This window comes from Kryptolebias marmoratus, linkage group LG21, assembly GCF_001649575.2.
Source record: "Kryptolebias marmoratus isolate JLee-2015 linkage group LG21, ASM164957v2, whole genome shotgun sequence".
Taxonomy (NCBI): domain Eukaryota; kingdom Metazoa; phylum Chordata; class Actinopteri; order Cyprinodontiformes; family Rivulidae; genus Kryptolebias; species Kryptolebias marmoratus.
This window is the reverse complement of record NC_051450.1, coordinates 14,189,687-14,216,922: the sequence shown is the minus strand read 5'-3', so window position 1 is coordinate 14,216,922 and position 27,236 is coordinate 14,189,687. Positions and strand designations below refer to the sequence as shown.

Here is a 27,236-nt window from a genome sequence, read left to right as displayed (position 1 = left end):
TCTTAAACATATTGAGATTCTATACAGACTCATTCATTATGTCCTTCAACAACATGTCAGAGACATGAAAGGACTTTACTCAGGCTAATTAATAACAGAAACATATTTATAGGCACCTAAAATCAGATGGTAAGCTCAAAGTTCAGAGGGCAGCTTAGGGACTGAATTCATGAGCCTCACAGCGTCAGGGAAAACGACAGTCCTCAGCCTCGTTGTCCAGAGGTTTTAGACGCTGATCCTTCTGCCCGAGGGGAGGGGTGGGTCCATCGTTGTAGTTTTTTGTTCTGGTTCTGCATAAACGTCTTGAATGGAGGCTGCCATTGGTCATTTCCTTTAACAACCCGCTGCACACAAAGTACTGAAATGTCATATTTTTTAGCTGAAACTGAGTAAAAATGTCCAAACAAGTGAATAATAAAAGTTCTAGAAGATCTTTACAAAGCTCAAAGAACCACTTTAAAAGGATTACAAGAATGTCTGGCTCATTAAAAGCAATACATTTTTTTTTTACAGTACTGTGTCCTATATCCTATTGTCTACAAATATCTTAACTTGCATTTCCAGAAAACTATGAATATAATGAAAGCATTGTGTGGATTTAGGGTTATTTATTTATATGTAACACCTAAAAGCACCTAATTAGAATAGGTTTCCTGTTCTGAACAACCTATTGACTTGTTTAAGAAGGGATTCATGTCTTGTGGGTCAAACATGCCCAATTTATTGATAACTAAGTGATCCATTGTTGCATAAACTAGCTCTAATTTGTTCACATCTTCTTCCTGTGATGCAGACTTTGTTTTAAACTAGTAGTCTTAATTTGTAGTTCTCAGGCTCTTTTAAAAATTTTCTTTGGACTTTGGACAGCAATTCTTCCATTACTTTTGAATACTTTGCCATAATTAACCTAAACTAAACGTAAATCACCACTGGCTTTTACAAACTTGAACTTAATAATATTTAAATTTACAATAGGTTGTTTTAGCAGCTTTTTCCACCTACAACTATGGAATAAAATTACAATAGTAAACCTGTTAACTCTGTTACCTGCTAAATATTAATTAATGTCCACTAAAATGCATTTAAAATGCAGCTATAAGTTTTACTTTCATTTTTAATATATTTTAGCTTGAGACCAATTTTGTTTATGCAACTTTGTAGTGTGGTCCGTCTTTAAATCTATAAAAAAATCAAATTTTTTAACATAATAAAGACAAATATGGAAAGGAGTGCAATATTCTTTTATAAACTATATGGATTTTGTTCTTTTCCTATTTTCTAATTCTTAAAAATAGAAATAATAAACAATAAAGTTACATTTTAGTTATAACAATTCATACTACAGTTGTGTTATCAAGTAGGATTTGTGGCCCTATAGGAGTTTTATTTTGTAGAAAAGAGATTAAACATAAGTCTTGATTTACCTGTAAAAGTTGCTGACTCGTGATGCAGGTAGAACAAGTTAGCAATTCAAGCACGGAAGCTTCTCAATGGGTCTAGATGAAAGGCGGGTCGAAGTATGATTGACATCATATTTGTCCAATCAGGAGCCGGGAAATGAGCAGGAACCGGATGTAGTTAACTGTTTCTGTGTTGTGTTGATTTGCAGAGAGGAGGAAAAGAAGACTTGACGTTTGGGTTTACTTCAACAACCTTCTGTGTGTCAGTGTTTCAGCTTCACTTCTTCGTTCAAAAGTCAAAGGTAAACAGTTCAGGGGTTGCTGGCGTGTGATTTTCAGGGGTTTGTGTTGTGAAATAAATTCTGTCAAGACGTGCGGTTAGAAAAATGTAAAGTTAGCCTGTGTGACTTCTTAGCCGGTAGCTAGTTAGCTTCAGTGCTAACGTAAAGAAAATCCGACTAAATACACCTATATCAATGCGCCCTGTCACTTGTATATATTAATTGTTCAGTATTTTACTGTCATCTTTGTTATCTGGTGTCGGAAAACATAAATAGCCCTGATATACCCCTGACAGCTGCTGAGTCATGCTAACTATTGTTGCAGCCAAAACTGAGACTCTCAGCAGGCTAAATATCTGACTAGTTGTTTAAGAGATGTCGTCCCCGTTTGCCACGTAAATTCAGAAGTAATAATTTAAGGGTTATGCCTTTAGTAAGCTCGGGGTGTTTGAAAGTTAGGGTCAGATCACAGTTTGTCAGGTTATTTTTTGTTTCATTCCGGTTTTAGTGTTATTGCGACTTTTGTTTCGTTTTCTCTTCAGAAACTGGTGAAAACTTCTGACTCAATCAATGGGAAAAAACTAACAATGTTCAGCTTTGAGGGAGATTTCAAAACAAGACCCAAGGTCTCACTGGGAGGAGCAAGTAAAAAGGTAAGCCTCATCAGATCATTGCTCTTGGTAATAATCAGCCTAATGCGTCACCTATCCGTGCAGGAGTTATGAAGCACATTTTCTTCTCGTGTTATTCTTGTTTTTGTCTTCTGTGTTGCCTTTCAGGAGGAGAAAGCGTCCTTGCTGCATCGCACTCAAGAAGAAAGGCGAAAAAGAGAGGTAATGTCCCTGCAAATCATTTTTAAATTGTCTTAGCTTTCTTTGAGTGCATGCATTTTGTTGCAAAACATTATTAATGGACTGTGGTGCTAATGTTGTACAACCAGACTGACATTTATATGTGTCAGTAATACGCATACGATCATTTAAGTGGTTTTATTTCAGTTGACAGTTCAGACCATATGGCGTCTTTTTTTTTAAAACAATTTTAGGCTATTGTTACCGACTCACGAACCACATTTCTATTGTGATAGTTGTCTTGATATTAGTTCTGTCCTATGAGTTTCAAAACACTAAGATATTGGTGCACCTTAGTTTCAGTTCCATCACTGCTTTATTCATTTCTGAAATGTGCTCTGTGCTGATTTAGGATGAAAGAAAACGACTCAAGAATGCTATCATCATTCAGTCCTACATTCGTGGCTACCAGGACTTGAAACAACAGGTACGTCTGTATCTGGTTCTTCTCATATGGACAGAGTGAGGGTTTCAGTAATTTTAGAGAAGTGTTGGTGAGCTCTCCGAGTTGAAATGGTTTGAGCGTCTTGTCCAGATGTCTCAGGAGAGACTTTGGACTCGCTGTAGTAGCTGTCACCAGGATGTCTTCAGAGCTCCTCTTTCTTCTGAGATGGGCTGAGTACTGTAGCTGGAGAGAGGGAGGTCCTAAAATCTCTGCTCATGGATGTGTGGATGCTTTAAATATTTTTATAAATGTGGTCAAGATGCAGGAAAATTCCGTTTACTGTACTTTACTTTTGAAAATGTTGAAATGTTTGTGTTGTTTACTTGTATTGGTGCTGTTAATTTGCTACTCTGGCCTTTTAGAGTGAAACCAGAGTTGTATTTATTTATGTATTATGGTAATTCATTTGCTGTCTGGGTGTTAGTCAGTGCCGCGGTCTTGTAATCCCGAGGCTTCATATTTGAGCCCAGGTTGTGGCAGGAACAGCATCCGGCGTAGAACAATTGCCAAATCGTTCATGCGAGTTTGCTCGCTGTGGCAACCCCTGAAGAAGGGAGCAACCAAAAGAACTTAGTTTATTTACTGTATAAGTTTTAAACTTTTGAGTTGAATACAGTACTTTAGGGATCACGTGATATGTTGTCATCAGAAGGAACCAGGTGTACTTCACTGTACAAATACACACAATACTGTTTGACAAAATTTGTTGTTTCAAAAGCACATAAAGAGCTTCTTAAAAAAATAGGACCTGTTTCTACTCAGAAAAGTTGAAGACATTCTTAGTATTGATTCATTTGTTATTGCATCTTTCATTGTTCCTGAAAATTAGATTATGGTGCTGTTCAAGTATTCGTGTGTCATTGTTCCTTTTTTTTGTCTCAACAGTATTCCATTCAGAGGGCTAAGTTTGATGAATGCGTCAGCCAGTCACAGGCAGGGGGAGCTCAGCATGTCCTGGATGGTGCTGCTCTCTGCCTCTTATCAAGACAACTTATATTTTTTTACAGACAGAATGTGGATGCACAAAGATTGGTGAGAATGCGAACTTGGCCCATTTTCAGTGAGAGCACTGTTGGTTTCATAGATACTTGTAGCTGCACGTGTACTTCCTTACAGTTTTCTTTGTGTGTCTGAAGGTATGGTTATGCCAGAATCTGGTGAAGCACAACAGTCAGTTTGTGAAGTTGTTAGTTGGCCCACAGAAACAGACATGTATGTTTCAGATCAAAAGCATCTTGGGCTTCTGTTGCAGGTACGGTTGCTTATTTGAGTATTAGCTTAAACACACAGGAAGTTGTTACGATTATTATTTACATGAGATTAAGCTGACTTTAACTCACTCGTTGTCTCTTCTTCCCAGGCTCCTGCAAAACTGCACAGACGAAGGTTTAAATGTTGCCGTTCCCATGCGCATGCTAGAAATTTTTTCTACAGAGAAAACCTATCTTCCTATTATTCCAGATGCCAACTATGTAGCTTCTTTACTCGAGCAGATTTTGCACTATATGGTTCAGAAAGGTAAGCTAATAGTGACTCTGCCTTAATTCACTTGTTGGGAATGAAAAGCGGTTTTAATGAGTGTGTTGTTGTTTTAATACATGAGCTTTAATTTAATGTTTCTGCAATAATTGAAGATATGAACTTTTTGGTGTGGATGGTTAAGCCTTTTTGCTAATGTTTTAGGAGAAAAGTTTTATGATTGTAAATATGAATCTTATTCAGTAGTTTGCAACATAAAAAAACACAAAAAAGGAACAAACATTAAATACCTGACTGTGAATTGTTAGGATGAGCAAACAGAAGTGTTCAGACACTAAATATTTTTTTTCTGTTCAAGTGCAGCTCTCTGTGTCTGAGACCAGGTCAGATTCAACTCACAGCTTTTGCATTTTTCTGGAGTATTTGGCCCTTAGGAATTATTCAGACAAATTATCTTGTTTATTTTTCAGCAATATGTGTTCTCACATAGATTTTTTTAAAGACCTAAAGTTTAAAATGTTATGAGCAGGTGGAGTCAGTTGTCAAAATATTTGTTAGAATTTGTCAATTAATGTGATCAAAATTATTATTTTATTTTTCATTTTAGCCATATTTTGTACAACCTCAAACATGTCTTTCTGCATGGTTGCTTTCTGTTTAACACAACTGAAATTCCATTGGAAATATTAATTTTTCTTTTTCTCCTCTCATCAGGATACTACAGGTCGCTGTATATTCTTGTAAATCACAGGCTCCCCTGCAGCCTGGAGTACAGTGACGCTCCCTCCATTCCTCTGGCAAGCACACTGTTGGAGCACATCCTCAAACCTCTGCACTTTACTTACTCCTCCTGCACAACAGGCGCAAGGTACACCAAGGCAGAAAATACCCTTTAAAATCTGATTTGTGGAGGAAGGAGAGCGTTTGAAAAAGTGTGTCAAGCTCAAATCTAAATGCTTAGCTGCTTAATTGGAGCTTATTTGCATTTTAATTCTATTTTATTTCTAAATAGTCTAATAATTTGTTGACTGACATTTAAAAGTGTCGGAAAAACATCTGATGTATAGAATTATTTGATGTATTTGTCTGAAAAGCTACCCATGTCTGCAGGCCCCACGCTATCTACTGTAAACACTACTGAAGATAAGCGTGGTACCTGCAGAACGCAAACGTGCAAACGTCTTTGTCTCTTTTAAAATCCTCCATTAAACTAATCAGACAAACGGCAGCAGTCTTTGTCCCTTTTTAGTCATCGGTGAAGCAGTAATTGCTTCAGAGACCATTTACAATATGCCATAAAAGTACCCCAGACTTGCCTGTTTGCTGCAGTGCAGAAAGTCAGACTGTTTGCTTTCACGTTGAGACATTCTTCATAACAAACAAAAGGGGGGGCTTCCTTTCTTTTTCTGAAGAAAGGCAAGGTGGGAGAAACTTGTCTACACAGTGATTCTAACAGTTAATTATCTCACTTTGCCAGTCAATGTGTGTGACTGAGCTACACAAGGCAGCTCTGTTTGGAGAGACAATATTGGCGGTCTCATGCACTGAGGGGGGGCAGGACGGTGCTAAAACTATGCAGCTTACCAACAGTGTTTGGATCAGATTTTTGTTTCCAAGTGACATTTTTGCACAGCGCATTAACAACTCTTTTTGTTTTTGTTTCTTGTTCGGTAGGCAGTTTGTGTTTGCGGCTTTTACCGAGGAGTTCATCTCTGCACCGTTTACCGAGCAGATATTTCACTTCTTTATCCCGGCACTGTCGGACCGCCGTCTCGCATTTCCATTTGAGGCCTTCCTGAACTCCCTCCAGGCCACAATTGGCTCTTCTTCAGCAGCACAGAGCCAGGCGCCGTGGCTCTTCTACTTTGTCCTTTCTGCAGGGGAGAACTGCTTAAGTAAGTGCCACACTTTGGAGCTGGCGAACTGTGCGTCTCTTTTTACTGCGTGTTAACCTAAGCACTTCGCAGGGAGAACGGCAGGATCGGGAGTACTGTACAGTAATGACGCGCGTATGTTGACAGGCTCGCTATCAGAAGAGGGTCACCTGCTGTACCTTCGGGCTCTGCAGACGCTGCTGCCACTGCTGCCTGTGTCAGAAAACACCAGCAAGCCGGAGGTGAACAGCGACTCTGAGGATGATGATGATGCTGACCTCCGATCTATACCAATGCAGGTACACAGACATCAACACATTATGTAAACATAAAATTTGCATTAAATACAATAGTTTTATTTATGCTTTAATAGGCCCCTGTTGAACTTCTACTTTCATCTAGCTATACTAGTATTTTCTTTTTTATGTCAGCATATGATTTTCATTTCACAACAGGAAAGTAGTATAATCACTATTATTATTATATATGTGAAATATAAAGATGCTGCTTTAGCTAAGTTGTTTTTTTTTCGTACAGTGAGTAAAACTGGGTGACTCCGTTGGTCACAAAATCCTAAGTAATCTGACCTTTGTTATTTTACTGAGGCATTCTGGGTACAAGATACAGACCTCATCATGATACTTTCTGTTAGGGGTTATTTTGTTGTTGATGGGTGCAGTACACTGTTTTACTCCCCATATTTTCAGTAAACCCTCTACTTTTTCCAGTCTTTGGCTAAAATATCAGACAGATACTAAGAACATTTTATCTTGCTTTACCTGATCATTAAAAAGTAAACTTTGATTGCAGAAATTATACAATAATGAGGCATCAAGGCTCATCAGTTATGAGGTTAAAAAAGAAAAGTCATGGGAAAATGAAGGCTTTGTTTTGGGCACAAATTTGTTTTCAATCTGGCAACCAAATATTTGAACACTTGGTTAAAAAAAACAACTATTTTTTAAATTATGACTATTTCTGTTGGACATTTACTCATGGCACCAAACAGTTCAGTGTTTACTTGTAACTAAAATAGGTGTTTAAATCAGTGTTCATGTTTTAGAACATGGCTACTAGTTGCTTTAATATTTACTTCTAATTAGGTAGATATTGACCATTTTTGTAATTTATTCAAATAAAACCGTATATTTGTCAAGGTTTTTGTAACATAAGAGATTTAAAAATACCATATTTGATAAAAGATTTCTATTTGGGCATGGATTTTTAAAACTTAAGATAAAGCAACTTAAGCTAAAGTAGTCCTTTAAATCTAACTGAAGGTTTAGACTTCTGTATAGCACTTTTAATTTAAAATATATCACGTTAAAATTTTTTACTAATATGTACATATTTGCTCATTCCAGTCCTTCAAACGTTTTCTTTTCTTTGTTGTCAGGATGACAGCCGGATTTCCGTGCAGCTGATAACGGAGGAATGCGTTCGCAAGCTGGACATGAAACAACAAACGAACGCCCTGCTGAACCTGGTGTGGAGGGACTCGGCCAGCGAGGAGGTTTTCACCATGATGGCGTCCATTTGTCACACTCTCATGGTGCAACATCGTCTAATGGTGCCAAAAGTCAGGTACAAAAACACAAAACAGGTGTGAGAGGTTTGTTTTTGGAGGAGCCTTAAACACTGAAAACAGCAGAAGCTTATTGTGAATTCATCAAATGTAGCAGAGATGGAGGTAATCCTTTATAATTCAGATGCATCTTTAGTCTGTTGTAAATGTGGTGAATCTCATAGTGAAGCAGCATTAAAGCATAACATAAAAATAAATTTAAAGCCTTTTTTCAATTTTCATACCGTTTTACACATCTTGTCAAGATCAGCCTTGCATCCCATCAGCTTGTTTACACACTTACCTGATTGAGGAGGAAGCTGTGTCTTTCTGCGCTGCAAGCAGTGATGTAAATAATGGCAGGCAGGCAGTTATCATGGGTCCGGACCCACTGGCATTTACAACCGGCAGAAGATACAGGGATGTCAGGGAAGCTGTCAGTTCTGGATGAGGGAAATTAGCTCTTTCGCTTTTTTTCTTTTTTTTTTTTTTGGGTTGATTACATTAGAGCTGGGATGGTGTGGGGGCTGGATGGTGCATTGACAAACAGGAAGTGAGCTAGACTGGGCTTCATGGTTGGTGAACCTGCTGGAGTTAATTATTAGTGAAGCTAATAGCTGTCAGATGACTAGTCTAGTCTGTGAAGTGTGAAAAAAAAAAAGGAAAATACAATTCATGCCAGGTGAGCAATTGTATTTTAAAATCCATGTTTACAGGAACAAATCGAGCATGTCCAGTTTTCAGCAAAAATATTGTCACAGTTTGGCAAAATTTTAAAGAATTCCAGCTTCTGTCCTCTCAGTCTTCCTTGTTTTTTTTTTAACAGCTTCCTCCTCTTCTCCACTTTTATCATAAATCCTGCCCTTCGTCTTCCATCATTATCGGATATCTGTACAAAATAATTAGCTCACTGAGAAAGATTAATCACTGCAGGAGTGGACGGGATAGCTTTACAAGAGGCTAAGGGGAGCAAATTGCATCCCGGCCTTGATTTACTGCTCTTACAGTAAAAAAGGAGAGGTTGTGCAGTCAGCCCGGCACACTGCCTTTTTAATAAATATGTAAAATGTCTTATAAAGTTGCTCTTTGTCTGCTTTTTTTTTGTTTTTGTGTTTTTCCCTCACAGCTGACAGATTTTTAAGTAAATTTCCTAATTCCATCAAACCCTTTTTTGCTCTGCGGAGTGTTTTTAATTTCACTTTAATTGTCAGAGTTAGATATTTGGTGTAATTTTGCTTTGATCGTTTGGTTTCACATGGTGTGACACTCAGCCGCTAACGGGGTTCCTGCTAATTGAAGTGATCTCCATTTACTTTTGAACGCTTGCTGTGACTTTTCCTGCTGTCGTAAAATAACAACGTTTGCCGTGTTAGTTGAAAAGTTTGCGAAACTAATTTGCATGGAGGCAGAAACTTGCCTGCGCCGTGCTTCGCGCTATCGAGTCCGACCCGAGTTGTTGTTTTTCTCGGCTGATCAGAGATTCTTTCATCACAGCGGAATGAAATGATTCAGGCATCATTTATCAAGACACTTTTTCACACACATACACACAACCCCTTCTGATGTCTTGACTTTGTTTATTAGTGGTTCATTCCGTGATTGAAATGGGAGTTTGGGTTCTCTCTGGCTGTAAATCAGCATGTCAGCTGGCATTTAGTGCTTTGTTTCTCATTTCAATCACACACCCGCATGACTTGTTATGAGCCCCCAGCGCTACTCCGTGCTTCTCTTCTGAGCCTTGTTGCACTGACAGATGGTCTGAGCTCGACACCGGCCATTTTTCAAGCCGCACCGAGGTTTGCCTGACAGTCTGCCCCCAACGTTCATTTTCATTTTGGGATTTTTTTTTAAAATGTAATTTCGGTTTATTGGATGGCGGGATTCTTAACTCTTGATTTGTTTCATCTGTTGAACTTTACTCTTCTCCTCTAATGTGATTACACGCCGCTGCTCTATCAAAGGCATGAGTCCTTATAGATGTCAGAACTGTCACTCACAGACAAGCCCCTGTTATATGCACGGGCACCTTATTTAGCTTTTTAGCTCACTTACCACATTATTGCCACCTGTGTTTACCCCTGGTGTGAAAAGCCATGCAATTTAAGGGTATTCACAAATGCACACACATTTGAACACAAAGAAGCTTCGCACCTCGGTGCCACAATCCACTGAGTGCGACTATAGGAAGGTATGTGGGTGCTTCTCAGTGTTATCACGTAATTCGCTGCGAGTGTGGAAGCATACTAGCGCTCAGGGGTCACAGCAAGGACCAGGGTGCCCCTCCTCCTCCATTGTCTTGGCTCCCTGACCATTAAGTTAAATGGGGCTCCAGCAGGAAGCCACGGGAGCAGTTTATGACCCGAGCTGGGCACCCTCTCCAACAACTAGTTTACTAATGGAAGGTGCCTCGCCTAAATAAAGCTTAATGGCTCATTTAATCTCCCTTTGGTTCTCACAAAATGTAAAAGCAGAGAAAGGCCAAGAAAATTCTATAACAGAAATGTTGGTTTACAGTGTTGTTTGTCCCCCTCCTCCCTTCTTCTTTTTTCTTTTTTCTTTTGTTTTGTGTGTGTGTCCTCTAGTAAACCGGGCAAAGTTAACAATCTCAACGTTGCCGACAGTTTGGCTGAGAGTAATTTTATTGGTTCTCGCACGGGCTGTGTCGTTTGAAATGTCTGCGAAGCATTTTATCTCGACGTTATCTTGGAGAACGTTTAATCAAAACAAATATTTCTGTTTTATGTGCTTTTGTGCCTGCAGACTTCTGTACAGCTTAGCTTTCAACGCACGTTTCCTGAGGCATCTCTGGCACCTGATAACGTCCATGAAAACTAAAATGATTACCGGGTGAGTTCTTATTTTGCTTCTTTTATGATATACGTGCAGTCCTTTTTGCATTCTGTCTGCAGACATTATGTTTCTTAAACTTGGTTTCTTCTCTTCTGTTTTTGCCTCCTCAGCTCCATGGTGCCGCTGCTACAGCTGATCTCCCGAGGCTCTCCGATGTCATTTGAGGACTCGAACCGCATCATTCCCCTCTTCTATCTCTTCAGCTCTCTCTTCAGTCACTCTCTTATCTCGGTGCATGACAGTGAATTTTTTGGCCATGAAATGGAAGGTGCCGGATTTATTTTATCTATTAAACTTGATTTTGCAGATATACATTTTACTGTTATTGGCTGCTAACATCTACACCCTTTATTATGTGTTCGTAGCAGAATAAGCGTTATTTTCTCTTAGCAGACTGTGAACATGTTCTCCCTTCTAACAGGTCAAATACAGTCCTCCATGATGCCCTTCACGCTGTCAGAGCTGGTGACTTTGTCTCGGTGTCTGAGAGACGCATGCCTGGGAATCATCAAGCTGGCCTACCCCGAGACCAAAGCGGAGCACAGAGAGGAGTACATGGCTGCCTTCCGCAGCGTCGGCGTCAAGACGAACACCGAGGTCCAGCAGCGCATCCAGGCCGAGCAGAAACGCTGGGTGCAGCTCTTCAAGGTGAGATGAACAATGCTGCCAGCACATTACAGCTGAGAGGCTGCCATTATTATTTCATGCTTTATCCTGTTATTCAGTTTATTTTTCTTTTCTTCTTCAATTCACATCATAAATGATAAAGTGTCAATGATTGAATAAACTTATTAATAGTCAAACAAAAGCAAAATTTCCTCTTGTACTTTTTTTTTTTTTTTTGCCAAATTGGTACCTTTGACTACTTTAAAGATCCTGCAGTGTGTTTATAGTTGCAAAAGCACAAGGTTGTCTTGTAAATGTTTGCAAAAATAAAAGGGTGCACAATTTTGATTTTGTACCAAAAAAATCAGTCTTTTAAAAATCAACCAAATTCTAAAGCCTTTAAAATTTTTGCAGATTATCCAAATTTCTTATTGTTTTGCAATACAATATTGGAAACAATGGTGGCATAATAAGAAACCTGTACTTAACTTGCATATCCATAAAATTAAAAATAATAAATATTTAAAAATGAGAAATTACGACTACTCAGACAGCAGATATATAGACTGATTTGTTGACTTCTTATGAAATTATTTTTGATGAGTCCCAGCTTACATGTGTTTAAAACCAAATCCCAAATTGGCTCTATTTAAGCACCTTTTCATAGGGATCCAGATTTTGAAATTATCTCTGTATTGAACAATACTTAATAGCTGCCTTTGATTTTAGGTACCGTGGACATGAATATATAAAAATTTACATACAAGAACGAGTTAATGTTAAATCTCCAAATGAATGTTTGTGTAGCAGCTCCGTTCTGAGTCTAACGTCCTTCATCTGAGCTCACGTGTTGTATTGTTTTCCATGGATATCTAAGTATGATCATTAGACCTAATTGTTTTGTGGTCTCTTTGTGCATTGAGGCAGAGTAGTGTAATGGTTATCTGTGTCGGTGGAAGTCAACTATATATGCATGAGCGGGCAAAGACGAGATAAAGCCAATAAGATAGAGGGTTGGTTATTGGTTATTTACTCAGGAAATTAGACAGAAAGCCTAATTCTTGTCTCATCCTACATCTGTCCCTTTTTCTTTTTTGTCCTGATCCGTTTCTCATTGAAGGAAACAGCACTTCAGTTTTTTTTTGTTCTTGGCTGTTAAAGGGATTTAAAAGTGAACACCGTTGTTCTCTGAGAGTGGGGTGAATACACAAGGAGCACGTTGGGAGTTTTCATAAAAGATCTGCTCAAAGGCCTCTTGTCAGCTAAAACGACCCATTAAAGAAGTGAAGAGCAGGGAAAATGCATTTTCCAAATTGAACAGTGGGATTTACAGTTGGTTTAACGCCGCTGACCCCTAACACGTTAATGTTTGGTTCGTGTCATCAGCCGTCCCTCTCCATCTTTTATCACCTCCATTGTCGAGCTATCTATTTAATTGAAAGAAGTTAATTGAATGAAAATGATCAACTAAGCTTGTATTAATATTGCTAATGGAACTTTCTTCTTGGCCATGTTTGGAGAACGATGTCACGCTGGAGTTTGGGAAAGGCCCATTAAGGTTTGCACTTAACCCGATGGGCTAATTAAGGAATGCTTATTCATTCCCAGAGTCAGAGGGTAGGTCTGCTCCAAACCCATCTCCACGTACATTTTACAGCATTTTGCACTTGCCATTATTGCGCACTCTGGTTGCCTCCTGCTGATTGGCTGTGATTGATGGTCACTTTATGAAAATGACATGTCTTGGAGGAGAACATTTCGATTGAAATAATCCAGCTGGGGTATTATATGGAACTGGACTGGCTGTAACTTTAATCGCAACAATGACATCTGTGACATCATCATAGGTGTCCTAATTGTAACTTGCCATAGCAACAAGGCAGCCTATTGTGATCAGAGGAAGGCTGCGGAAACATCTGACACGGAAACCTGACACTCCCAAGATTTTTGTTGCATTTCTTCACTTATCAAAGCAACGATGTTTAATAACAACCTTAAATACCAACTAACTTATTCACTATTTGTCTTCTTGCATATTGCTTAAAAAATAATTAAAGGGACAGTTCAGATTCTCTGAAGTTGGAGTCTTTAGCTAGTTTATAAACAAATAATATCTTCCTTTTTGTAGATTAGTATTTGGACAATCTCAGTTTGAAGAAGTAGTTTAATTCTGTATTGATGAGCTAATGGCTAGTCTAGATGACTAAGACCAAAGTGGATTGCTGCCATTTTAAAACAGCTAACCTCAAAATGTCATTGTGTTCACTTAAACACTATTTAATAAACCTTTTCATCACTGTCAGTTGATCTGCATAAAATTCTCTCCAATTCAAAAACAGCTATCTACAACAGGTAAGATATTAATTGTTCATATCCTTTCCACAGAGCCCAACTTCAGAAGTTTAAACCGTCACTTTAAAATAAAACAGCAAAAATCAGAATATATTCTTGAAATGGGAAAAAAAAAAACTAGGTATTTAATTTTGCGTTACGTCAAAATGAAATATTCCTTTATGAACATCCTGTTGGGAAAGCGATGGCTGATTTTTCTTCTTGCAGCTCAGTTAGCTGGGTGGTTTCAGCACCTTCTGTTCGATGGCTGATGTCAGCAGACCTCACTGGTAATTAACAGGGCTGGACATTGAGGGATGGCACGGATCGTTTTTCTTTTATACTCCCCATAAATGGTGCATTAATGGCTGAAATCTCAAGTGGATTTTTTTTTTCCCCTGTATTGAGATAAAGCACCTCATCCCATTTGAAAGCCTTCACATTTGTCGGATTTCTTGTTTTCAACTAATAAGCGTCACTTAAATTTGATGTTTGTGTATTGAATTGGAATGCTATTGCTAGAGTTAAATATGCTCCTGCGTGTGTTTGACCTAGGTCATCACTAACTTGGTGAAGATGGTGAAGGCTCGCGACATCAGGCGACCCTTCTGTCCTGCAGGTCACTGGCTCTCCGAGGAGGTCAACATTCGAGCTGATAAGGTGCTCAACTATCTTTATTTTTTATTTTTTTCATCTTTACTTTCAATTTGTTTGTGAATTTACAAACGGAGCCACATTTACGAGACTGTTAAGAATTGTGACTTCAGTTAAGAAAAGAGGATTTTGTTTTTAAATATTTTGTTTTATTTAATCCTCTTTTCTCTCCAGGTCACCCAGCTGTACGTACCTTCAGCGAGACATGCGTGGAGAACTCGGAGGATGGGTCACATCGGGCCTCTACAGTCAACTCTTGATGGTACTGAAACCCGTCTGGATTGTTTTGGGTTTTTTTTTTTTTGCTCAGAAGGAAATACTAGTCTTAATATGTGCACCTATTTTTGAAATTAGTTGGGCAAAAATCGCCATGTTTGCATCCTGTAAGTCTATTACTCAAGGATTTATTATAAAAATAACCTTACATAAAAGAATAAACAAATCTAAACGAAGCAATTAACCTCAGCTTTCAGCAGAACCAATTAAACACATTTTGTATGCACTGACTCAATTAGGCACACTCAGATGAAACACTGACGCACGCAGCCTCACTTTGAGCCATTCAACATGTCCGTGATGTACAGCGTGAAAACAGACTGATAACAATGTGTGTATGATCTCTCTAATGCCGCTCAGGGGCTGTATGGGATAAATTCAATTAGTGTGAGAGTACCTGATGAACTCAGCCACATCTGGTCCGTGTGTTTGTCTGGCCTTTTCTCATTTCCTTAAATGGACAAACTCGAGGCTGATAAATGAGACGCGTATTGACCACTCCGAGGCCATATTTCTCCTCAAAGATGGAAACCTGATGGGAAAATGCAGATCAGGTTGACTAATTGAGCAGAATAATTGAGCTGCAGTTGAATGGAAAAAAGTGAAGAGCGGGATGGTGATTGTGACTTTGGGGGGGCTAAATGGTCCAAACCTTGGGTTTAAGCAAACATTAGCCTATTGGATAAATCTCAGTAAGTGGATAGGCAGCTCACAGATGAGTTAATTAAAAGAGTGTTATTAAAAGGCTGTAGGACGGATATGCCGTTAATGGCTGGTCTGTAAACAGTGAAATAAGTCTTAACCACAGGGCTTAACAGTGAGGAATGATGTTGATGTAAGATGAGTGTTTCTAAAAAGGACGGCTGATGTTGGGAAGGATTTTTTATGCTGCCGAGTCCTATAAACAAGTCTGAAATTAAAGCAGTCACTGAAAATTTGTCAATGATTCATTTCTAGAGAATGGCAAACATTTTTCCGGCCATATAGAAAATGATTAAGAACAAGAGAAGTTGGAAAGTTGGTGGGTTTTACCATTTTAGGAGCTGTAATTGTCAGGCTGCCAGCGCAGGTTTATAACCACACTCGGCACAAAAGCTTTCAGTTATGAAAGAAATCAAACTTCATTTTTATTTCCTAGTTTGAGAAAAACCTTCTCTGTTCAGACTTCCTTCTGCCCGAAGGTTAAAACATCACAAACATGCAATGCAAGACACAAAAAACAACTACAAAACAATACAAAAAAAAAAAAAAACACAACCCAAAATACTAGCAGAAGGCTCCATCTCTGCACAGCATTAAAGACCAGGAAGACTTTTCTGAAAAAGACGTCTTTGATGTGAGTCTGTATTTTGTTTTTAAAGAGTTTATTCCGATTTCTGCCTTTTAATGAGTCGGAAAACAACAACTTATACACACACACAAGACAAAAGTCAAAACTGGTACACAATAAGCTCTTAACAATAATCACCCACTATAATAAAAGTACTACTGTTTAAAGTAAAAGAATTGAAAGAATCTTGTAAATGTTTTCATTTAAAATTTTTAAACGGCGTTTTACTATCTCCAGTAAGATGACTCTAAAATAATACGTGTCGTGTGTGTTTCTGCAGTGGGATCCGAGCCTCCGCAGCTGTCCGTGTCTGAAGAGCGACATCTGGCCATCCTTACAGAGCTCCCGTTTGTGGTTCCCTTCGAGGAGCGAGTGAAGGTATCACTGCTGATCCACGCACAGCCACGACAGACAGTGTACCGGAATCATGCATTTCAAGGGGGGGTATTAAAGTTTCATTATATGCCTTGCATATGTATTAAAGGTGCAAGTTAGTGTGAATTTATTACTATTTTGTTGTTGAGCACTCTTTACTCCATTAGGGAGGTATATAATTGTCACTCTGTACAGTCATTTCAAATCTGAATTTTAATATTAATACATGACCTGATTGATGTGTATCAGTACAAATTTAGTTCCCACCTCTCCTCTGTTTTTTTCTTTGCTGCATTTTAAAAGAGAAAAATGCAAATAATTCAGCGGAAGATGAAATACATATATTAGAACGTACATTTTTATGTCCGGTAAGGATTCATGACTGACTCTGTCACTGACGTTCACCCTCTAGATCTTCCAGAGGTTAATCTTTGTTGACAAACGGGACGTGCAAGGGGACGGGCCGTTCCCCGATGGCATCAGTGTCACCATCCGACGCAACTACATCTACGAAGACGCCTACGATAAACTCTCTCCAGAAAACGGTAACAAGAGCACAGTTGTTGCATGTCGTGAGTTATCGCACACGTTGTCTGGCAAAGGAGCTGCGGCTGCTGTGTTATTGTCTGCATCTGTTTTAAACTAACACAAAAAGAGGGAGCAGCAAGGTGTAGGAAATATAACTAAAACTTATTATGCTCTATAAAACCTCGGTTATGAAGAGCAAGGTTCCAGCTCGCATTAAAGATGAAGGCTACTCCTCTCCTGCGGAGACTATTGAATTTCAGTAAAGCATAATTGTGATTCTGATTATTGTAATGGACCGCATAAAAACAGAATCAATTATTTTAAGTCACCTCTTTTGTGTTTGAATTTGAAAGGGTACTTAGGTGGGGGGCAATCTGATTAAAAAGAGTAGCAGGAGACCTGAGCTGAAGACATGATCTATATCATTTATGTGTCTATAACTTATAGCCGCTTTGATTTATCGCTGAGCATTTATTATTCTGAAAGATGACATGCTGGAGAATTTGAATTAAATATTTTGCAGGTCAAGAAAGCGCTTTTGGGCAAATTTCGTTTGTTGGGGGAAAATACTCTACACTTGAACAATTTATGTGTTGACAATAACAGTTTGTTTGTTTGATAATGAAAGCAGAAATGTCAAGAATAGATGAAGTTACAATATAAAAAAAATGGTTATAACAATGTGTTTTTAATTAGGTGAGTGATAGAAACCATCATTTTGAGAACATTGTTGCTTTGTCTATCAAAACACCTCTTTTTAAAAGGCACCTGGTCTTTCTTTTCTCCACTTATCTTTTTAAGAGTGCATCACATTGATGTTTTTGTTTTTGAACTTTATAAAATAATCTCAGGTTATATCCATTTTAGGGGAATAATATGTTCATAATCTAGAAACCTAAGCTTTCATGTTGACTCAGCTAATACCACTGCTGAAAGATGGTATAAAAGAAATGTAAAATGTCTGTAAAATCTTACAGAACGAAAGTATTTCAATAAATGTTATTGTGATCATAAACTTTAACGGACGTTGAATATTCCCCTCTCTTGCTTCGTCATTGTTAATTTGTCCTCATGATGTGTCCCTGAACTAGAGACGGACCTTAAGAAGAAGATCCGAGTCCACCTTCTCAACGCGCACGGTCTGGACGAGGCGGGCATCGACGGTGGCGGCATCTTTCGTGAGTTCCTTAACGAGCTCCTCAAGTCGGGCTTCAACCCCAACCAGGGCTTCTTCAAGACGACCAACGAGGGTTTGCTGTATCCCAACCCGGCTGCAGAGATGCTTGTGGGAGACTCCTTCACGAGACACTACTACTTCCTGGGCAGGATCCTTGGAAAGGTGAGCCTCCAGAAGTCAAACTTAATAAACTACCTAAGCATCAGGTGTATAAAAGTAATTATATTATTGACAAAAAGCTCACAATGTTTAAAAAAACTCCTGTTAATTTGTGTTTGTTTGGGTGGAAGTTCCAACTTCAAACAGCTTCTGTTCCCTTTTTCTAATAAGTGGACTGAATTGTTTATCTGCCCCTTCATTTCTTTGATGGCACTATTTATTAGAGCCTAATGTTTCTAAATCATCCTTAATGCATGTGGTGGTGATTGTTTATCAAGATGCCTTCCTCGATCAGGGGATATCATCTCATCCTGGAGAAGAATTACCTCATGACAAGCGGGTCGCCTCTCAATTAGGGCTTCCATTAGCGGATGATTCCTACCTCTTGTTTCTGTAGCGATTGCTTTTGGCTGGCATTAAATCAGCAGGCCCACAAAGACAGGACATAAATAAGCGTTCAAAGCATGTGGTAATAGCATTTTGATCTGTTTTACAGTCAGCAACATCCAGGGCTCTTCTCTCTTTCACAGCTCCAGGTAGTCTGGTAAACTTCATAGCGATGCAACTTCTCTTCCTGTTGCGTTTGCTTTTCTTCTCCTCGGTATTCTGTGCAAGTGAGAAGTGATCAATCAGCTGCTACGATTTGCCCATTCCTGCTTCTGTGGTGATATGCTCTCCATAGCTAATGGTACAGGCAATTAGGCTAAGGGAAATTAATTAGAATTTGACTTTCAATTAACCCTACCTTAAGTTCTTCCTTCTCCATAAAAACAGACGTTTGAGTGGCCATTGGAGAGGCGTATTGATATTTGTTTAGTGCCGTTATTGCCTGGATAAAAGGCAGCCGTTTATATGGATCGAGATTGCATCACCGCTGCTGCACTGTGCACAGTGCACGCCGCAGCTCAAAGGACACAGGAGATTAATATTGTTAATTAATGTCCGAGGCGTGCCATTGTTGTGGAGGTGATGTATTACAGCCAGGAGAGGCTTGTCTGGAGTACTCACTGAAATGGGATTGAACATCAGAATAGGGGCCAGTCATCATCCCTCTTCCTCGCTTGTCCACCCCGCTGACAAGCTGAAAGATTTAAGCCACAAATGGGGAAACATGAAAAGAGGTTACTTTGCATTTGTGGCTTCAGCCTAAAGATTAAAAAGATATCTCAATCATGATGTTTGTCGGCATTCTTTCTCGTTTCACATTTATGCAACATGACCTGTGAGAGATTATCTTTGGGGTTCGTTCATCTCATTAGCACAAACCCTCCTGCCTCATTAGCGACAGCCTGCTCACTTTGTAAACTGTGGAGGGGAAAAAAGCTTTCATCCTCCTTCACCACCAGCCTCCGTTCAATGATCTCTACTTGGAGGTGCGAGAGTGTCGCACCTCTGATTGATAGAGATGCGTTTGGAAGGCATTATAATTTTATTGATTCTTAATGTTGTAAATTAAGGAATTTATTTGGCAGCTAACAGAATGCACCTGCAGTGCTGCTGGCATTTATTCCACCTGATGGTGCCGCGATCTGCTTTAATTGCGTTGCCACTGCACTCACTTATATTAAAAGGCCTGGGCCATAACAATTAATTCTTTCCAAGCCAAGTCATTTTGGCACAATTTCTGGCAATAAACACTCATAAATTAGGCGAGTGGCACTGAAAAAAATAAGGCTACAAGTTTTTTCCATATACTTATTGCTGCCTCTTCCCGGCACAAGTGTTATTGATAGGTTTCAAGGGGCCACACAGCGCATATGGTCTAAAATGAGCACCGGCCACAAGAGTAATGCTAAGTGGATTATTTTGCATAAAAAATAGACAATGTTTGAAGTTGTGCAATTAACCTGTGTTTAGAAAATAGCCGTGATTTATGCATTTGTGTGTGTTTAAGATGCATGCATTATGGAAATCCTTTAGATTTATAATCCATTTAGCTGATGCGGTCAGGGTTTTTAGCGCTATCATTTATAAAGACCTGTATATTTTAATGTCTTCAATAGGCTCTTTTTTGGACTATTCCAGTACATTAGCTTAGGGTTTTATGAGTCACCTGCCCGGCTGTGGTTCTTAATTGCATTAAAGGTCAAGGTGAGAATCGGCATTTATAAAGTTTGAATGGAGTAAAGAAGAAGAAGCCTGCGTGCTTTAAGATTGATTGTGCTCTCTGTTTTTTAGCTCAGTCACAATGATGTGATTAGATTTACTGACATAATGCTTGATTCTTTGATATGAACCATAATAATGTTGTTTTTTGTATTTTATAATCAGATTTCTTTGTTTTTACATATTTTCATTAACATTACTCCTGTTTGATTCATGCTGTCGCCCATTTAGTTGTTTTATTTAGTGATACTTTTGTGCTGAACATTATGGGTTTATTGACGCTCTAAATGGCGAACTGCAAAGATAAGATGTCCTGCCTGCTTATTTTTCAGCTTTCTCCTGGCTGACGTCCACTTTTATCCACAGGCGCTGTATGAGAACATGCTGGTGGAGTTGCCTTTTGCCAGTTTTTTCTTATCCAAACTTCTGGGAACCAGTGCAGATGTGGACATCCACCACCTGGCGTCTTTGGACCCAGAAATGTATCGCAACCTGCTCTTCCTCAAAAGCTATGAGGGTGACGTGGAGGAGCTCGGCCTCAACTTCACCGTGGTCAACAACGACCTGGGAGAAGCTCAGGTGACTGGACTGACTTGTGTGTTTATTTTTCACCTCCGTTTCTGGTTTTGACAGCACCTCGGGATCCTGCCCGTCCTTCCTCCTGTTTGGTTTCTCTTTGTGGCGTTAATAATTCATTTCCCCTCCTGATGCACCACTTTTCAGCTCCGCCAGAGATAAAGCACGTCACCTCTGTCACTCTAAGCCACGCTGCGGCGCAGGGAACTCGGCAGCTCTGTTGACCATTCCACCTGCCTTTCCTCCCACAAATTATCTCGCAACACGCCTGACAGGAGCAGTCAACGGTTTTCAAGCCCGTCTCCCCCCCTCCCCTTTTCACCCCAAAGCTCAAGGCTGAAGAGACGATCACCCACCACCGCCACTCTGAGTCATCTGCGCTCAGACCTGCACACAGAGCCCCTGTTTGCTCAGGGCCTTAACGCGTCTTATTAACTCTTCTCAAACAACACCTGAAACGGCAGAGTTACAATGTGGTCCTCATGATCGCAAATAGGGCATCGCAAACACGATAGGGAAAACAATTTGTGAAAGATTAGGCACACACCCGGGAGCAGTCTGCCCTGCATTTGCCCTTGCGAGATAGCCAAAGCAAGCAAGATAACCACAGTAATTCTCTTACATTAGCACATAATCAGAATCCACTGTGAAGGAGAAAAAGGCAGAAAATGGTTTCCTGAATGTGAGGCCATTCTGGGAATAAACACAATGCCTCACACCTTTCTATTACAGTGCAGTCTGAAGTCAATATTGTTGCACTAAATGGTTTTGTGAAGCTTATCAATTGGGTTTTGTAAGGGTTTTGTCAGAGAGGTACTGAGTTCTGCTTGCCGCAGTTTTGGGAAGCAGATGTTGATGCAGTTTGAGTCGACAGAGATTTAGCTTTATAGCCTCCCCCCCATGTTTTAGAGGTTATTTAGGATCTATATTACAGTTTTAAAATGAATAAGGCAAACTATAAAAAGTGAGCAAAGTCACTAGACCCCCGTTTTAAAAGTTAAGTCACCGTTTTGTGAAAACATTAGGATCGTACACACCAAATGCAGAATGAGTGCATCAGGAAAAGATGAACGTGATATTTTGTCCTCGTGTCGATGAAATCATACACCCAACTTTATGAGCAGAGATGAGCACATCATATCAAGTCCTAACTGCTCTAAAGCTAATGAAAAAAGAACCTTGGGCCAAATGATATTGGACCAGATGTCCAGTGATGCTATATTTAGTAACACTAAAAAGCTCTGAACCACACACTCTCTGAGTTGCTCACCTTTAATCAGAAGAACATTGTTGGAAAACATTTTAATTGCTTTTATCTGATTGAATTAAACTCACCTGACAGTGTTTGTTGGTCATCTGGCACCTGAATACATAGTAAAGTATGCTGGGCAATTATCTGATGACGGTATTATCCAGCTACAATGGCAAATTTAAAGCTCTATAAAAACTATTCTTGACTTTTTTTCTATCCAGGTGGTTGAACTGAAGCCAGGAGGCAAAGATATTCCTGTGACAACAGCAAATCGGATCGCTTACATCCACTTAGTGGCCGACTACAGGCTGAACAAGCAGATCAGGCCTCACTGCCTGGCCTTCAGACAGGGTCTGGCCAACGTGGTCAACCTCGAGTGGCTGCGTATGTTCGACCAGCAGGAGATCCAGGTATTGAACAACACCGAGGCTTTAAACAACTTTTTAACTTACAAAAAACATGATTTGATTCTTTTTTAATGTCCTAATAGGTGCTTATATCTGGGGCCCATGTGCCAATTTGTCTTGATGATCTGAAAAACTTCACAAACTATTCCGGTAAGTTAAAGGCTTTTCTGATTATTTACAGCATGGGGCGTCTGTGTTGCCTTGCTTTGATGAGAGTTTAAAGATAGTTAAGATCCTTTGGAGTGGGGTACTTTGAGAAGGTTATGAACAATCGATATCTTACCTGTTTTAGATAGATTCATGAATGACCCACGTTTGGAGATTGAAATGTGTTTTTAAAAACCTCATAGTTTGATATTTATAGTTAAGTAAACAACCGTGTATTGCAGAATCGGCAGTGATATAAAGGTTTATAAAATAGTGTTTGCATGAAACGCCGTGGAATTTTTTGAAATTAGAGCTTTTTTAAGATGGCAGCAATCCACTTTCATTTTAGCTCTGCTTGGACTAGCCTTTAGCTCGTCAAAACTGGTCAGAATTAACCTATTTCTCCAGATTGAGGCTGTTCAGAGAGCTAACTGCAACAATTAAAGTACTAACAGTTCATCATAACCTTTCCATTGAACCACTGCAAAAGATTTGAAATATCCTCTTCTCTGGGTAGAGGTTAAACCCTTATTCACTTAAAATGAGCCTCATGTAGCATCCAGTTTATGTAATTTCTCTTCCATAACCTCTGTTTTTAGGTGGGTACTCTGCCAATCACCCTGTCATCCAGATCTTCTGGGAGGTGGTCGAAGGATTCACAGATGAAGAAAAACGCAAACTGCTGAAGTTTGTCACCAGTTGCTCCCGGCCGCCGCTGCTGGGCTTTAAGGTGAGCCGCTACCAGATGTGAACTTTCCCCTCCCGCCATCGTTCCTCCTCCCGGTATCGGCGGTTCCCATCAGGTTTTCCCCGACTTAACAGAAGGTTCACGTCTTAATGAGCTTCTAATGAAAATACTCAGACTGATAACAACCCTCGAAATGATCATTTTCCTATTAGGTGTGTTCAGAGAAGGGCATTGTGGTGAACTCTTATCTCCACGTCCACTATTGTTTTATAGTTCATGACCTTCCTCTGTTGAAGAAGTCTGTCTGCAGCTCTGTGCGTGTCTGGGCTTGACTGGAGACCTTGGCTGGACAAATATTGTCATTCAGAACTTGGTAGAAGGTTGAACTTTTTACCTTTTTTTCCTTTTGTGTCACATAGCAGATAACAGCGATATCTTAGGAGATGAATATGCCAGGAAACTACGTCTGTCTACCTATTTTAAATGCTGAATCTTGATAGCAAAGTATTTCTGAAATGATGTCCTAATTAGAAGCCGTTTCACTTTCTCACTGACTTGATTTGTGGGACACTTAAGGAGTTACAGAGAAATGGTGGAAAGTGATACTCAGGACCATTAAAGAGTTTTTATGCCACACTTTGTCTGACCAGAACCTGTAATCATAATATGATTGTTTAAGTATTATTCTTACTGTCATTACTCAAGAAGAAGTTATTGCTGCTCTAAAGCAGTAAGTGGAAAAACCCTCCCCTAAAATTCTTATGCAGTATTTCCTCCCGGCTTTAAATAATCCCTTCTTTCTGTGTTTAATCAATTTGACTTTGGCCAGCGTGCGGGTACGCCACCCCTCCCACCCTCTGTGGGACTTAAAGGGTGGTAATTTGTGGGGGAGTGGCCCCTGACCTGGCCCTCAGCTCGAGCCAGCTAAGCCTTAATTAGCTGTCGTGAAACAGCCCAGGATTCATTAGAGGAGAAATAGCTCTGTCAGAGGAAGCCATTTAAAAAAGGTGATGGAAGCTGTCCCTTTTTTTTTTTTTAAATGATAGCAGTGGTAATGATACTTTCTCAATAAGCAACGATAGTTTAATACGGTAATTGTCAGAAAAATGGGGTCATTATGGCTTAGCCCCCAAAGAGCCATTTAATCGCGCAAGTATTGCCAATGAGACATATACGCTGCCGTTAAATAGCAGGAGGAAATCAGGGCGGAGTCGCTTGTTCATGATGGAAACGGTCCGTGTCATAGTTTGCAGACAAAGTGGCCTCATCAACTGTGAGGTTTGATTTAAAAAAGAAAAAAAGAAAAAGAAAAAAGAATCCAGATAGACAACATGAAACGACCATCCATCCAGCATCTCATCCAAGGGTCAAACGATGAGCCCGTCTCTTCCTCAAAACCTTTCAAGCTCTTAGCTGATTTCCTAAATTTATCCTTCCACGGTGTTAGCTTTGCTCTTTTAACATTTATCCCTATGTGGAAGCAGACATTTATTGCTCAATCTGAATTGGTTTGGAAATTGGGATCGTTATTGATATTGTTGTCTGGCTTCAAACACCCCAAGATGTTCAGCTCTGTCTGCAGTCCGTCAGCCGCTAATTAACACCTTCCATTCGCTGACAGGAGCTCTACCCAGCCTTCTGCATCCACAACGGTGGAAATGATCTGGAACGCCTGCCCACCGCCAGCACCTGCATGAACCTGCTCAAGCTCCCCGAGTTCTGCGACCAGCAGCTGATGAGGAGCAAGCTGCTGTATGCCATCGAGTCGTCTGCAGGGTTCGAGCTGAGCTGAGCTGAGCGGGGCGAAGGCTGCGCTCCTCCTGCGTCTACAGACTCATTGCCACTCAGGCGGCTTTGGAGTAGAAGACTCGAAACAAGATGAGAGATGGCAAACAATGCACTGACTGATTAGTTGTGTGTTTCTGTGTGTGTGTGTGTGTGTGTGTGCCAAGAGGGCGAGTAATACTCACTCATAGACTGAGGAAAGAGGTGCACGAGTGAATATAAGTGGGATTTAAAAAAAAAAAAATCCATTATCTTTTTAGTAATTGACTTTTTAATCGCTTGAGAAGAACAGGGATGCAGCTGAATTTCGCGAGAAGTATTAGGTGCTGAAAGAAAACTGCGTTGCAGATACTCTGTCAGCTAACATTAAAGGAAAAGGGCATATCTTTTGAAGTCAGAGTATTTTTCGAAAGATTATGAACAAATAATATCTCACCCGTTGTGGGTATCTCTGATTTATAGTGTTAATCCCTGTCAGTTTTGCATTACACATTACACATAATTCCATGATTGTCATTCTGTGGAGGATGTTCTAGCAGCTTCTGGTGCAACGTGGGAAAGAAAGTAAAATGCTAAATTGATAGCAGGTGTAAAAGTATATATAATTGTGTTTGCATGGACTGCTATGACACTTTCAAGATTGGAGCTGTTTAAAGATGACAGCAGTCCACTTTGGTCTTGGTGCCACTTTCTGGTCACAATTAAACTCTGTCCCTCCAAATTGAGGTTGTTCAAAATGCCATCTACAACAGGTAAGATATTGCTTGTTCATAACCTTTCCACAGTCCCTAACCGTAAGAGAACTGAACTATCCCTTTAATGGACAGTTGTTTGTCACCAAAGATTACCTGGTATAAAAAAAAGGCAATACAACAACAAAGGGGGACGGATTGTCGGGCTCTAAAGCCACCTCGTGGTGTGGGCCGCAGAGCCAGAGAAGCTTTTTTTTATACCGTTGTGTTCATGTAGAGGTCACTGAAACTCCAGTTTTTGTGACTTCTCAAATCATAAGCAGTAATTACTTGTCTGATTGCCATACTGTAAACGTTAGCAGTTCTGAAGCTGGGAGGAAATTGGTCTTGCTGGAATAAATCGGGAGAAAGGATTACATGATTATGGTTTTGTGAATATGTACATGTTTTAAACTGCTCTTGTACGACCCATGTATTTGTAACTTGTACAGGTTTGGTTCTCTTTCTTTTGTGTAACGAGTGGAGACTTTTGTTTCCATTCCTACAGGCTACAAGGTGAACAATCTCCTTACCTGATCAGTACATAAAGGTTTGTGTCAAACGAATGATCAGTATACCAACAAGTTGAAAACCGTTTCAGTGATGAATAAAACCACTTTCCTTTTCTTTTTTCTTTTTGCATTTTCCTTCCATTAGCCTTCTAGTTTTCTTGTTACTTGTAATTTACAGTAATGACCAAGACATAAAACAGTGCTTTGTGGGGGAAATCTTCGCTCGAGTTTTACGGCCTCTGACATATAATTAAAGAAACATCCAGTTAAGAAACACTGAGCAGAAACTGTTCTGGCCTTGAGATGCATTATCGGGTTGAGCACAAATTAAGACTGTGTGCGTTTGTCATAAATCCACCTGCCCTCTGATGCAGTGCAGCCCCAGGAAGATTTCCATCCCTCTTTGGACCCGATCCATCTCTCCGTCCTCTCGCCTGGGCTGAAACGACCAGCCTCCCCGCTCGTGTCGCCGCCGGAAGCCCGCAGCATCAGCTGGGCCAGAGAACTCATAGTGGTAATTGGGTCTTAAAAACCAGACTTGTCATTGAAATGAGGGATTCATCTCAATTACGATGAGATTTATTTAAGACTATTACTTTGTGATGGATTGTAACTGACAACGTTAATGCAGCATGTTATGAATCATCTCCAGTGTGTGCTATATACTTTAGCTTGCTCAAAGGGATTCTAAGGGATAATTAAAGCTTTTATGCTTGTTTGTCTTCCTCCAGAGAGAAGAAACATCAGTGAGCACTTCGGGGTAATTGGAGACTGTCGCTTGCTCTCCATCAGCATGTGTGCTACTGCAAATTTAGCATTAGACTAAAGGTTTGACATGGGGTTTTGATGAGA

General features: G+C 39.8%; 1 protein-coding gene across 1 annotated transcript; it reads left to right on the top strand.

Moving 5' to 3' along the window:
- Positions 1-1,588: 1,588 nt before the first annotated feature.
- Positions 1,589-26,503, top strand: ube3c (ubiquitin protein ligase E3C). The gene is made up of 24 exons (XM_017406311.3): positions 1,589-1,702; positions 2,224-2,334; positions 2,461-2,514; positions 2,885-2,959; positions 3,863-4,009; positions 4,114-4,229; positions 4,338-4,495; positions 5,171-5,324; positions 6,131-6,351; positions 6,478-6,629; positions 7,727-7,914; positions 10,655-10,741; positions 10,855-11,012; positions 11,166-11,392; positions 14,237-14,341; positions 14,510-14,597; positions 16,222-16,319; positions 16,729-16,861; positions 17,936-18,183; positions 20,653-20,865; positions 22,336-22,524; positions 22,605-22,671; positions 23,268-23,398; positions 24,978-26,503. Exons 2-24 carry the CDS (start codon positions 2,269-2,271, stop codon positions 25,146-25,148), a joined length of 3,246 nt encoding a protein of 1,081 aa, XP_017261800.1. The 5' UTR covers positions 1,589-1,702; positions 2,224-2,268; the 3' UTR covers positions 25,149-26,503.
- The last annotated feature ends 733 nt before the right edge of the window (positions 26,504-27,236 follow it).